At 45.8% G+C, this 15,000-nt stretch overlaps 1 protein-coding gene across 1 annotated transcript in view; it reads right to left on the reverse strand.

Moving 5' to 3' along the window:
- sema3h (sema domain, immunoglobulin domain (Ig), short basic domain, secreted, (semaphorin) 3H) overlaps positions 1-15,000 on the reverse strand; it is an 85,660-nt gene that overhangs the window by 50,244 nt on the left and 20,416 nt on the right. The window contains exons 2-3 of the mRNA XM_079516278.1: positions 4,730-4,884; positions 1,474-1,477 (exon numbers count right to left, since the gene is read on the reverse strand). Coding sequence (XP_079372404.1) covers positions 1,474-1,477; positions 4,730-4,884 — 159 coding nt within the window. The remainder of the gene's footprint in view (positions 1-1,473; positions 1,478-4,729; positions 4,885-15,000) is intronic.

Raw genomic sequence — 15,000 nt, forward strand, 5'->3', positions numbered from 1 at the left:
TTTTCCCACAGAACATGTGCTGACTCTATACTTATAATGGTTGATGTGACTGTCATTTACACTGCCTCAAAGTATTGTGTGTCTATAGTACTGTCATCGATACGCGTCTGTCTGTCTGTCTGTCTGTCTGTCTGTCTGTCTGTCTGTCTGTCTGTCTGTCTGTCTGTCTGTCTGTCTGTCTGTCTGTCTGTCTGTGCGTGCCCCACATATCTTTGAGAACCGATCAACGCAAAACTGTGCGAGTGTATTATCGGCAAAGACTTAGGCGAGTGCAGTAGTGAGTGGGAATTAGGGTCTTGTCCAGAAATGAGAAAATCCCCGTTATCTGCCTGTCTGTGTGTCTCACAGTCTGTGTCCATTTTAAGACCTGCATATCCCTCATGTCGTCGTCATCAATATGACATCATAGACGTGGCACTATGATAATGGGTACGGCTGCACTAAGCACTCTGAAAAAACGGGCATTTCATTATGGGTACTGCGTATACTCTGTCTGACAACGGGTACAATGGGTACTGCACGACCGGAGGGGCACGCGTTTCTCCAGACATCCTTAGAATTAAATTAAATGAGGCCGCTAGTGGTTCTATATTCCTACTGGGAGGGACAGCCTGTATTGAACCGTGACGTACTGTAGTTATAGTACATGCACTCTGGAATGCCTCCGTTCTAAACAGTGCAGTAATCTTTGCGTTACACAGTCATTGCTCCACAGCCCAGAGCAGACCACGTTACAGCATGGTAGAGCTGATCACATGCAGATAAAGAGGCCTGCTGCATTCCCTTATCAGAGAACACACTCACATGGACCACCGCTAGAGAGAACACACACATACATACTGTAATGTAAGCAGTAAGCACACACGTGCGCGAGCGAGCGAGCACGCAGCCACGCACACACGCGCGTGCACACACACACACACACACACACACACACACACCACGCACGCACGCACGCACGCACGCACGCACGCACGCACGCACGCACGCACGCACGCACGCACGCACGCACGCACGCACGCACGCACGCACGCACGCACGCACGCACGCACGCACGCACGCACGCACGCACGCACGCACGCACGCACGCACGCACGCACGCACACACACTCTATTATGGCCATTTCCTTGCGGACACTCTTTTTTTTTCTTCCCAGAGCTATAATAATGAGCGAGCATGAAGAAGACGCTCAGGCGGGGTCTGGAATCGAACTTGTAACCTTTCAGTGACAGCCCAGGGTCTCCAACGGCCGGGCGTATAGGCGTGCCCTGCAGGGTAAGACGGTGACCAATAATGAGGTGCACCTGTTGTTAATGGCGCTGCTTAATGTATGTGCGTGTATGTGACTATGTGTGCGTGTGTGTGCGTGTGTGTGTGCGTGCGCTCACGTCATGCTGATAATCCTATAGCAATGTTTTTTTTTTTCTTCCAATGCCTTTTCACTGCAGCGAGTGACGAATATGTCGACTGACGGTCCTTACAATGGAGAAGGAGAAATGAAAGAGAAACACCATATACCATGGCATCACGAGCCATACAGAAGCCTCGTCAGTGAGCTATTCTTTACAGCTGGGCGGTCAACTCTTCCATTGTGTGTCCTTTATTGAGGTGGACAGTCGAGGGGAAAGTGGAGAGGGAGAGACATGGTGGGCAGCGGAGAGAGGAAGACTGTGGTGTGGGATTCTATATCCCAGAGACCATGCAGAAGCCCCTGGGGTACATGTGTGTCTGGAGGAGGAGGAAGGGGGTCTTAAGGCATTCAGGACGGGAACCCCCTTTTGGCATTATGTTATATACTTTAGCTTTTGAAAAATAGCACATCTACAAGCTTGTAGATCTTCTATTTTTTGAAAAATCTTTGAATATATATCCTTTCAGAGCGAACGTTTTTTACTCAAATCTTTGCTTCTGGGAGGGGGGGGGGTCCCTGGAACAACATATTTTGGGGGGTCGGCGGCCAAATACATATAGTGTGTCCTTGACATGAAAATGTTTGAGAACGACTGACATAGAAACATAGGGCTTTTTTCAGAAAACTGTCAGGATTTAGAAGACATTCGTTAGAATCGTCCTCAGGTCTAAATGGGTTAAGCGGTACGCCACAGACAGACCCCTGACAGCAGTCATTACATGACATTTGAGGCTAAATGAGAGGCTTTGTTTCAAGAGCACAACGGAGTCAATTGGTGCAGATTAAGAGAAAGAGAGTGGAGAAGGAGAGGAATGTACATATAGGCCGTTTTTGATGCTGTATAGTATACACACAAGCATATGGAGCAAGAGGGGTGAGGAAAGGGATATGGGTGGTTGTGGCTGGAACGAATGAAGTATAACACGCGAGCGCACACACACACACACACACACAGGGTGACCCTCTGCGGCAGTGTGTGATGTGGGATGCAAGGCTGGATCGTCAGACATAAGGAATGCCTCCAGGGGGCTGTGGTTTGATCAGAGAAGAAGAAACAAGACTATAGGCCTACTGTTACACACTGCCCTGCACTCACTGCCTCCAGCCTCACTGAGGCTTTGGCCTAACAGGTGACATGACGCGTCGATTTGAACCCATTTTGACCTGAGATCAGATTCTAAAAATGTCTTCTACGTCCTGACGGTTTTCTGAAAAAGCTATGTTTCTATTTTTTTCAAAAATAGCAGACCTATACAAGCTCGTAGCGCGCCACTCGGTGGCGCGCTACGAGCTTGTAGCTTTGGGTCAACCGCGGTTGTTTTTAAATGGACAATAATATACTATAAATACATTTGACTTGACTTAAAAAAAAAAAGACATATTTTCACACACCCCACTTTTTTTCCCCAAAAGCATGAATTATACGTTTCAGGTTTGGACTAATAGAAGAAATACACCAGTATATGTTGACCAGCTGGCTGATCAGCGATAGTTGGCTGTCTGTCAGTTTAACTGCCCTGCCTGAGGGGAGACTGGAGGACCTGTCTGTCTGCAGGAACGATCCATCTGTCTGTCTGTCTCTCTGCATGTCTGTCTGCCTTAGGCTGTCCTGAAACATGGAGCTGCATGTCTGATGACCCTTCTATATTTGGCAAGGCTGGTTGTCTTGGCCAACTGAGTGGTTCTCTGTGTTTATGTCTACCTCTCTCTCTCTGTCTGTCTGCGACTGCGTGCATGTCTCTTTCTCTATCTTACTTGCTAGTTGGTTTGGCTACTTCTCTGTCTGTGTGGCAATCTAATAACGGCCCTTCTGGACACCAGCTGTGTGACTGACTGCAACAGAAGCGCAAATAGGAACAGGGAAAGAACTGTGGAACATATTAACCCTTAATAGCAAAGCAAGTATATCAGTAGAATGTGTGTGTGTGTGTGTGTGTGTGTGTGTGTGTGTGTGTGTGTGTGTGTGTGTGTGTGTGTGTGTGTGTGTGTGTGTGTGTGTGTCATGAGTCAATGTCCAATTAGAAGACCTATTTGCTCCGCTCTGATAAAACAGTAGGATGAGAGTTAACCGTTTCTGTCCATCCGACGTGTCCACACGGATTCAATGGGGGGGGGGGGGTTTCAGAGTAAAAGCGGTCATGTTTTCCCGGCACCCCAGAGCTCCTATTTTGAAGGAATCCCGGGACTGATGTTGTGTTGATGTTGGTTAGTTTTAGAGTTTTGAGGTTGTGGTTTTGGTTGTGGTTAGTTTTATACTATATAGGGTAGGTTGGGCCAGCAGGTTAGAAGTAAAGGTTACGACTACGAGTGGGTCTAAACCGTGCGTGGGTTCTGTGTGATGTCTTCCAGAGTGTGTCTCTAAACCGTGCGTGGGTTCTGCGTGATGTCTTCCAGAGTGTGTCTCTAAACCGTGCGTGGGTTCTGCGTGATGTCTTCCAGAGTGTGTCTCTAAACCGTGCGTGGGTTCTGTGTGATGTATTCCAGAGTGTGTCTAAACCGTGCATGGGTTCTGTGTGATGTCTTCCAGAGTGTGTCTCTAAACTGTGCGTGGGTTCTGTGTGATGTCTTCCAGAGTGTGTCTAACTCTAAACCATGCGTGGGTTCTGTGTGATGTCTTCCAGAGTGTGTCTCTAAACCGTGCGTGGGTTCTGTGTGATGTCTTCCAGAGTGTGTCTCTAAACCGTGCGTGGGTTCTGTGTGATGTCTTCCAGAGTGTGTCTCTAAACCGTGCGTGGGTTCTGCGTGATGTCTTCCAGAGTGTGTCTCTAAACCGTGCGTGGGTTCTGTGTGATGTCTTCCAGAGTGTGTCTCTAAACCGTGCGTGGGTTCTGTGTGATGTCTTCCAGAGTGTGTCTCTAAACCGTGCGTGGGTTCTGTGTGATGTCTTCCAGAGTGTCTAAACCCTGCGTGGGTTCTGTGTGATGTCTTCCAGAGTGTGTCTCTAAACCGTGCGTGGGTTCTGTGTGATGTCTTCCAGAGTGTGTCTCTAAACCGTGCGTGGGTTCTGTGTGATGTCTTCCAGAGTGTGTCTAACTCTAAACCATGCGTGGGTTCTGTGTGATGTCTTCCAGAGTGTGTCTCTAAACCGTGCGTGGGTTCTGTGTGATGTCTTCCAGAGTGTGTCTCTAAACCGTGCGTGGGTTCTGTGTGATGTCTTCCAGAGTGTGTCTCTAAACCTTGCGTGGGTTCTGTGTGATGTCTTCCAGAGTGTGTCTCTAAACCGTGCGTGGGTTCTGTGTGATGTCTTCCAGACTGAGTGTGTTCTATACCTTGCGTGGGTTCTGTGTGATGTCTTCCAGACTGAGTGTGTTCTATACCTTGCGTGGGTTCTGCGTGATGTCCTCCAGGTTGGTTGACAGCAGGCTGTCCTTCATGGCCACGTACAGGCGCCTACCGTCCTCGTCGAGCAGGATGGAGTGCAGGTCCCCGGCCACTAGGGGCAGTGTCAGCAGACGGCCGTTCTGGATCAACTCTGAGCAAAAGAAGAGAAGTGGGGGGGGGGGGGGGGGGGGGGAAATAGCGATTATTATTATTATATAATAAATATATACAATATAAACCTGGCGGATTATTATACACCCAAAACTGATATGCACAGCACGGACGGACGTCGCACAAATCGGCATCGTTTTAGTTGCGTGTGATGTCAGCGCACGTGCACTCTTTGTTGCACGTGCGCTCTTTGTTGCACGTGCACGTGTTTTAAGCATTATGTTAATACTTTAGCTATTGAAAAATAGCAGATCTCCGACATTACAGGACAGAGAGAGAGAGACAGGTGGTGCAGTTTGACATGACATTACAGGACAGAGAGAGAGAGACAGGTGGTGCAGTTTGACATGACAGCTACCAGACAGAGAGAGAGAGAGACAGGTGGTGCAGTTTGACATGTCATTACAGGACAGAGAGAGAGAGACAGGTGGTGCAGTTTGACATGACATTACTGGACAGAGAGAGAGAGACAGGTGGTGCAGTTTGACATTACAGTACAGGACAGAGAGAGAGAGACAGGTGGTGCAGTTTGACATGACATTACAGGACAGAGAGAGAGAGACAGGTGGTGCAGTTTGACATGACATTACAGGACAGAGAGAGAGAGACAGGTGGTGCAGTTTGACATGACATTACAGGACAGAGAGAGAGAGACAGGTGGTGCAGTTTGACATGACATTACAGGACAGAGAGAGAGAGACAGGTGGTGCAGTTTGACATGACATTACAGGACAGAGAGAGAGAGAGAGACAGGTGGTGCAGTTTGACATGACAGTACAGGACAGAGAGAGAGAGACAGGTGGTGCAGTTTGACATTACATTACAGGACAGAGAGAGAGAGACAGGTGGTGCAGTTTGACATGACATTACAGGACAGAGAGAGAGAGACAGGTGGTGCAGTTTGACATGACATTACAGGACAGAGAGAGAGAGACAGGTGGTGCAGTTTGACATGACATTACAGGACAGAGAGAGAGAGAGAGACAGGTGGTGCAGTTTGACATGACAGTACAGGACAGAGAGAGAGAGACAGGTGGTGCAGTTTGACATGACATTACAGGACAGAGAGAGAGAGAGACAGGTGGTGCAGTTTGACATGACATTATACCAGACAGAGAGAGAGAGACAGGTGGTGCAGTTTGACATGACATTACAGGACAGAGAGAGAGAGACAGGTGGTGCAGTTTGACATGACATGACATTACAGGACAGAGAGAGAGAGACAGGTGGTGCAGTTTGACATGACATTATACCAGACAGAGAGAGAGAGACAGGTGGTGCAGTTTGACATGCCATTACAGGACAGAGAGAGAGAGAGAGACAGGTGGTGTAGTTTGACATGACATTACAGGACAGAGAGAGAGACAGGTGGTGCAGTTTGACATGACATTATACCAGACAGAGAGAGGGAGACAGGTGGTGCAGTTTGACATGACAGTGTAAATATTATCATTGTAGCGTTCATTCTGGCGGAGATATGCACTCCACTGAGTGTCCCGTTCTATAAAATAGCGTTAGATCTGCTATTTTCACTAGTTTGGGGTCCCGGGGGGGACATCAAATTTCTCTTTTAGGTTTCGAGCTAAGAATTAATTAACATTAATCGGTACAATTTAGGAAAATTGAAAATATCAGCACACTATTCTATTGTACACTTGCTGAACTGTGCTGTTATTAAGAGGACGTTTCTGTCAAAGAGCTTCTTCAGTGTCAGTGCACTTAATTAAGCCATTTATTATCATCAAAGCTGGCTAATTAAAATTAATCATAATGTTATGATTGATAATCATAATTTCATTTGCAGAACGCCTGTCCTCTCCTGTGATGTCTTTTCTGTCCTTTAGTAATTGCTGTAATTCACACAGGTGAGTTTGTCTATCAGTTAATTGTCCGACTCGTATCGTCCAGAACACTCACGTCAAACAATGAGTATCTATTGGAGACATGCCACAGTGCACGCACGCACACACACACACACACACACGTGCGCACACACACACACGCACACGCACGCACACACTACGACATATCCAGACAGATGGTATGATTATGGGTGAATATGAGGCCACAGATAGCACGTGGATAGATAAAATGTCTTTTCAGATGATTACACTAGTGTTGCACAATGTAAACTATGAGAGCTATCAGTGGCGTGCACAGATAGACACTAGGGGGTGCTAGAGCACCCCCTGCCCTTTTGGCAATGTGCCCTTTTGAAAAAAAACTTTTCATCAATTCTTGATGAAAAGCTTCTAATATTATTTAGGCCCCAAAATCTATAAATCTCACACTATTAAGGCAACCGGCCGCGCGCTGCACAAGGTGCCCTTTTTTTCACTTGAGCACCTGCCCCTCCAAATGTCTGTGCACGCCACTGAGAGCTATGGTGCGGGCGATGGCTGGGAGAGAGGGGAGAAAATCAGACCTGCACCTACTGGCCACCGAGCCCCATCTGAAAATATGTTGTTCCAGGAATCACTCAGAAGCAAAGATTTGAGTTAAAAACATTCGCTCTGACAGAATATATATATTCAAATGTTTGTGCCGCATTTTCACGATTTTTCTAAAATAGCAGACCTACAAGCTCGTAGCGCGGCACTCGGTGCCGCGCTATGAGCTTGTAGATCTGCTATTTTTCAATAGCTAAAGCATAACATAATGCTAACACCAAAAGGGGTTCCCGCCCAAAATGAATTAAACCAGTTTTGAATTGAGGTATATGCATTAGGAGACATTGAACTCCGTAAACAACAACAACAACATAATGTAGTATCATAGTCAACATTAACAATGCGTTTCTATTTCTAATAGTGCCAATAAACAATGGCAATAATAAGCCAAACCTAAATTAATACCAGCTGTTAAGCCCAGAATCTCGACTGATGTTCTAGACAAACTTTTGCCTCTGGAACCAGAACCACCAGCGCTACGCTGTCTGACAGGAGCGTGGCGACTTCTGCAAGCTGCAGCAGATGTGCCTTGTCTTTGAGCTTTAGTATACCATTATAGGACACGCCAGTAACGAAACATCAATACGGGCTACTTTAACCCGTTTTGACCTGAGATCAGATTCTAAAAATGTCTTCTACATCCTGACAGTTTTCTCTAAAAAATGTTATCCCTTGATTTTGTAACCCATTTTTTCACCCCTGTGCCAATTATCTAATGTGATCCAGAGCAACGGACTTGAACTCATGCTTCCTTCCTGCCTGAGTGTCCAAGTTGCTCCTTTACACGTGACAGGGGGGAGTTTCCCTGGTTGGACGTAGCGCCTGGAAGGAACACGTTATTCCAACCAGTTCCTTTCCCCTCCATCAGGCCCCCCTGCTGGCCAGGGGGAGGCAGTTTATTTAGAGACCAGGATTACTGCATGTTTTTGTGAGGGTACCTACCCTAGTGGACACGGGGAGAACATGCAAACTCCGCACAGAAAGGCCCTTTCGCCAACCCCACCTCGGGTATGGGCACTGATGACGCGGGGGAGGAAACACGCCGCCAGCACCCACAGCGCCCCGAGCGGGAATCGAACCCAGGATCTTCTAGCTGTGAGGCGACAGCACTACCAACTGGGCCACCGTGCCCCCTCATCCTGACAGTTTTCTGAAAAAGCTATGCTTCTATGTCAATCATTCTTCGATTTTTCTAAAATAGCAGATCTACAAGCTCGTAGCGCGCCACCGAGTGGCGCGCTACAAGCTTGTAGATCTGATATTTTTCAATAGCTAAAGCATAACATAATGCTAACACCAAAAGGGGTTCCCGCTCAAAATGGGTTAAGACCTCTGCTACAGTATATGTGATCCATTATATATATACACAGTATACTGTATATTAGCTCAAGATGTATAAGAGAAATGTGGTTTTGAGAGGAATAGGAACAAGATGGGGGCATAATGTACATACACTGACGGATGGACCGGACTGAAAGGGGACAAAATGTCAGAATGAGAGAGCAGCGGAGAAAGCGAAAGTCAGACAGAAAGAGAGAGAAAGGAAGGAATATAGGAAATAGAGATAGAAAGGAGAAAGAAAAAACGAGGCAGACTTAGAAGCAGAGAGAGAGAGATGAAACGATAAAAGATATATATATAGAGAGAGAGAGAGACGTGAGGGAGAGACAGACAGATGGACACAGTGGGGGAGAGAAGTGAAATGCTGAGATGTGGGCAGAGATTGATCCGAGTGACTGACAGAGAAATGAGACGCGGCCGCAGGGAGAGAAGCCATGTGGCCTGACGGCAGGACTAGGATATGTAACACGAGGAGGATTATGGGGCGGATGAATAGAAAAGGTGTCAGACTGGATCATATAAGGAAAGATGGATGGATGTGTACAGAACAGAGATGAAGGGAGAGATGAGTGAGGTATACCTATATCAGGGGTGGGCATTGGGCAACTGGCGGCCCGGGGGCCACATGCGGCCCCCACCTTCACTTAATGTGGCCCTCAGGTTAATGTCAGGATACTGCTAATATAACAGCTGTTTACAATTCCACAACATGCAAACATGACCCGCTTTAATTACTTCAGTCTAAATTAGTAGCTCATTGCTCAACACAAGTATAATTAAAAGGCATTTGAAATTACATAAAAATGTTAATTTTCAGGATTCCAATTCAAAAATAGTAAAAAAAAATTCAACATTTCAATGCGAATATAGCAAAAATAGCCGATCTACAAGCTCAAAACGCGTCGCGCTTTGAGCTTGTAGATCGGCTATTTTTGCGACGACAGTAATATATGGCCCTAGGGAGTGAGTGTGGAAATATAGTGGCCCTCTCCATCGTCAAAGTTGCCCACCCCTGACCTATATACTGTAATGGGATGAAGGATATTTTGAGAAATTGTGAGATGAATTAGGGAGAGAGGAACACCGTGGGAATGAGAGAAAACCATGAAGATTCACAGTGCATTGACGGACCATGAACGACAATTTGATGGATGACGATGATGATGATGATGATGATGATGATGATTAGGAGAGAAAGAGGAGAATGAGTATTGTACAGGCCGGACGTTAGCTCAACCGTCTGGGCACCTAGGCTGCCAAGCCAGCCGGACGGCGTGCCGAGGGTTCGACTCCCGAGCCCGACATCTCCCCATCCCCCCCCCCCCCCCCCCCCCCCCATTCCTGTCAGTATATACTGTTCCCTGTCAATAAAGGCATAAAGGAGCCCAAGGTGAGCCCAATGATGATGATGATGATTAGGAGAGAAAGAGGAGTACTGAGGGAGTGGAAAGAAATCTGAAGCAGAATGAGGGAGTAGAATTTGTATTGTACAGGCCCGGACGGTTAGCTCAAGCGTCTGGGCACCTAGGCTGCCAAGCCAGCCGGACGGCGTGCCGAGGGTTCGACTCCCGAGCCCGACATCTCCCCATCTCTCCCCCCCCCCCCCCATTCCTGTCAGTATATACTGTTCCCTGTCAATAAAGGCATAAAGGAGCCCAAGAGCCAGGTGGCGGAAGAAAGGATGGATGGAAGTAAGAGAATTAGATGGAGTGAAAAGGAGGGATGAGGAAGCAATGTGTTTTAAAGTGATAATTCTCACAAAGAGAAGTAAGGAAAAAAAGACTGTGAATAAACTGTAGGCCAATTAAGGAGGGATACAGAATAGGAAAGGGGCACTTGACAGGAGAGGAGAGGAGAGGAGAGGAGAGGGAGAGGGAGAGGGAGAGGGAGAGGAGAGGAGAGGGAGAGGAGAGGAGGAGGGGAGGGGGAGGGGAGGAGGAGGAGAGGAGAGGAGAGGAGAGGAGAGGAGAGGAGAGGGAGGAGGGAGAGGAGAGGAGAGGAGAGAGAAGAGACCACAGCACAATGACATATGGGGAGAGGATGGATGAGCCAGAGGAGAGAGGAAAAAGAGGAGAGAGGCTCTAACGAGAGGAAGACATGAGTCAGTGGAAATGGAAATTCTAATGTGAAACAGAGAAGAGGAAAACTACCACAGAGACATAAAGTTCTGTATATACAGTACAGCACTGCAAAGTGAGATCCCATTAAAACCAAACTCAGCAGGACCTTTAGAATAGAACATACAACTGAAATAGAATAGAATAGTCCTCATATATCCCCCCATTAGTACAGTATAATATCCTCCTCCACCCTGCATCATTCATAATATATATAGTGCATACATACATACAGTAGTATTTAACCCATTTTGGGCGGGAACCCCTTTTGGTGTTAGCATTATGTTATGCTTTAGCTATTGGAAAATAGCAGATCTACAAGCTCATAGCGCGCCACCGAGTGGCGCGCTACGAGCTTGTAGGTCTGCTATTTTTTAAAAATTGAAGAACGACTGACATAGAAACATAGCTTTTTCAGAAAACTGTCAGGATGTAGAAGATTTTTAGAATCTGATCTCATGTCAAAATGGGTTAAGTACTTTTCAAGCAATTCCTCTTTCAGGGTCAAGCAGTAGTGCAGCTCCAGTGCATTTAGAAATAGCCAGACTTCTCATCTAAATAGTTGCTTATACATCCGTGCATAATATGCCCCTAGAATTAGCACGATTCAGCTCAATTTGATATAACTGGTCAAGCTCAGCTAAATTGAACATGAGACATTCCTTAGCAATCAAAAACACACCAACAGCATTCACAGCATGTGCCCCTGAGAGCTGATGAGATCAGCATTATGAACAGGAAAGTGGCTGATGATGATCGTGATGACCACGTGGTATTTGAGAAATAAAAGTAGCTTTGTGAAGATGACGACAAGACTAAAGCCAGATTTAACTTTCTGCTGAGAATAGCTTATCAACCATGGTATAGTATACATTAATCCATGTAGACCTGACCTCGATTCTACAAATGTCTTCTAAAATCTTGACCGTTTTCTGAAAAATCTCAAGTTTCTATGTCAGTCGTTCTCAAACATTTTCACGTCATGGACCCCCCCAAAAATATATGTAATTGGCCGCCGAGCCCCATCAAATATGTAGTTCCAGGGACCCCCGCCCCCCCCCCCCCCCCCCCCCCCCCCCCCCCCCCCCACCAGAAACAAAGATTCAAGGTAAAAACGCTCACTGTGAAAGAATATTTATTTCACGATTTTTCAAAAATAGCAGACCTACAAGCTCGTAACACGGCACTCGGTGCCGCGCTATGAGCTTGTAGATCTGCTATTTTTCCACAGCTAAACCATAACAATGCTTAAAACACCAAAAGGGGTTCCTGCCCAGAATGGGTTAAGCATAATACCGACAGACATGCACAGATATATATATAAAAGGTGCAGATAACGCGATAAACTAAAATCAAATGTACAGACGCACGCAAATCACAAAATGGCACATAACGCACACAAGCAAGCATGACCAGTGAGTCAGCAACATATTTAGACATTACAATCTGTCAGTGTGATCATGGGGTTTGGACCATTTCAACTTCACATTATATTCAGTGTGGCAAAAAATACACTCCTGTCACACACACAAACACGCACGCACGCACGCACGCACGCACGCACGCACGCACGCACGCACGCACGCACGCACGCACGCACGCACGCCCTGACTTACTGAATCCTGAAACGTCAGACCAAGCCCACCACACCCTTACTCTTGGGGCAGTTGCCTTGACAACGGCAACCATGCCAACAGAATTTGTCAAGCGGGTGGGGATAGGTAGGTGTTGTCTCTTGGCCTGGCTTCTTCACACGCACACAGGCGCGCACACACACACACATGCATAATGGCGAAGGGAAACGTGCATGCACAGATAATGCATGTACACACTAATGCGGTGTGACATACGTGGTTACACGCTGGGCAGACACACACACGCAGGAAAACACACACACACACACACACACACACACACACACACACACACACACACGCACCTCACCAAAACAGTGAAATGTCTGCTTTCAGCCTCAAAGATCATAAATTACGTAATGAAGCCTGAATAACACTGACACAAATACCACACACACACACACACACACACACACACACACACACACACACACACACACACACACACACACACACACACACACACACACACACACACACACACACACACACACACACACACACACACACACACACACACACACACACACACACACACACACACACACACACACACACAAAAGACTATAACATTGGGACACAATGCCTCCCTGCTTTGCACTCAGCATCAAGGGTTGGATTGGGGGTAAGTCCCTGCAACATACTAGTCAGTGTCATATCCAGGGGGTGTACTTGTACATCAAGCTGCCTCATGCTACAGAAACAGGAGATATAGGCTCCTGCGAGTCCTGCCCCTATGGACCATATGCAGACCGCGTCCATCGTACCATATAAGTTAACAGTGTCAGGGGGTGGACACCAGTTTTGGTCCTGGGTGTCATTTTAGCCCATTTTATAATGGGATAAAAGAAAGAAAATGTAATTATATTGTGCATGTCATGTGCATGTCATCACCTGCACACCAGATTAGAGGAATTTTCAAAAATATGGATTAAAAAAAAAAGAATATAAAATAAATAAGAAAAAAAACTCGTCTTAACGTCCCTGGCACTTAAACAGTTTTAATGGCAAGGTGCTAACAAGGTGCAACTTCCCATTGGCAGCCCATTCATCCAAACAGAAAAGTCCTATCTGATTGTGTTAAACAACGTCAAACTCACCAACATTGCAGCTGTACAAAAAGATATCCTCAAAGTGTTTGTTTCATACAAATACACTGTAGACATGTTATGAGTTACTTTGTGTCCTTGCAGGTGATTCTTTTTCTAAGTGTTGCAGTTTGGAAGTGCTCGTTTAGATATCACTCAACTGCCCTGCATACCACCTGTTTTGAATTTGTACATAATGCAGGAGGCAGCAGGACATTGCTTTACAGAAAACGAGTGCTTCCAAAGTTCCAAACTCTGATGGCAAGATGGGCATCGGTCTGCAAATGGTCAATGGCCTCATGGCTCGGCAAGGCTTACTATATATATGAGAGACTGTGAACCTTGTTTTGGAGTTTATGAACCACCGTTTTACATCAATTCAGGTAGCTATTTTCTACGTTTTTTGGATTCTTCATTCACCACAAAGGAATGTTGTTCCTTCCTCCTCGTATAAAAGACACCACAGGGTGAGTAAACGATAGAAATAATGTCATTATTACTCCTTTAAATCAGTGGGGTTTTTTTTTTTTATAAATTTAAATTTATTTATAGGATTTTCAATTTTGGTAGACAAACAACCCCACATATACCCCACCCTCCCCGGTTCCATCACAAAAGAAGACAACAACAACAACAACAACAAAAGCAACAATAATAAAACTATAAACCACGATAATAAAATAAAAAAAACAGGTAATAAAGGATATAAATAATAGATGAATAAAATAAGAAATAATAAAATAAATACATTAAAGGGGCTACACAGTGAACCGCTTGTTTAAAAATAGTTTAACTCTTGAGAGGGTCCATTTGGTTTCATTTAAATATATATAAGGGTTAAACTAAAGGGGTCCATTTGGTTAAACCTGGAACCCCCTCAGTGGTTGAACACCACTGCTTTAAACCATTTAGACCAGGGGTGGGCAACTGGCGGCCCGGGGGCCACATGCGGCCCCCACCTTCACTTATAATGTGGCCCTCAGGTTAATGTCAGAATACTGATATAATATTGGTTTCAGCTGTTTACAATTCCACAACATGCAAACATGACCTGCTTTAATTACTATCTAAATTAGTAGCTCATTGCTTCAACCCAAGTATAATTAAAGGCATTTGAAATTACATAAAAATGTTAATTTTCAGGATTCCAATTCAAAAATAGCAAAACAATTCAAGTTTAAATTCGAATATAGCAAAAATAGCCGATCTACAAGCTCAAAACGCGTCGCAGCGCGACGCGTTTTGAGCTTGTAGATCGGCTATTTTTTTGCTATGACAGTAATATATGGCCCTAGGGAGTGAGTGTGGAAATATAGTAGGCCCTCTCCATCGTCAAAGTTGCCCACCCCTGATTTCGACCTTGGTGTAACGAATACGCATTTGAAGGTGTTCAGAAAACCAATAGGTTAGGTTTTAGGAGGCGTTTTTTTTTAAGAATCAGCCTCAGGTCCTAAATGGGTTACATG

The sequence above is a fragment of the Electrona antarctica genome, assembly GCF_951216825.1.
Source record: "Electrona antarctica genome assembly, chromosome: 2".
Classification (NCBI taxonomy): domain Eukaryota; kingdom Metazoa; phylum Chordata; class Actinopteri; order Myctophiformes; family Myctophidae; genus Electrona; species Electrona antarctica.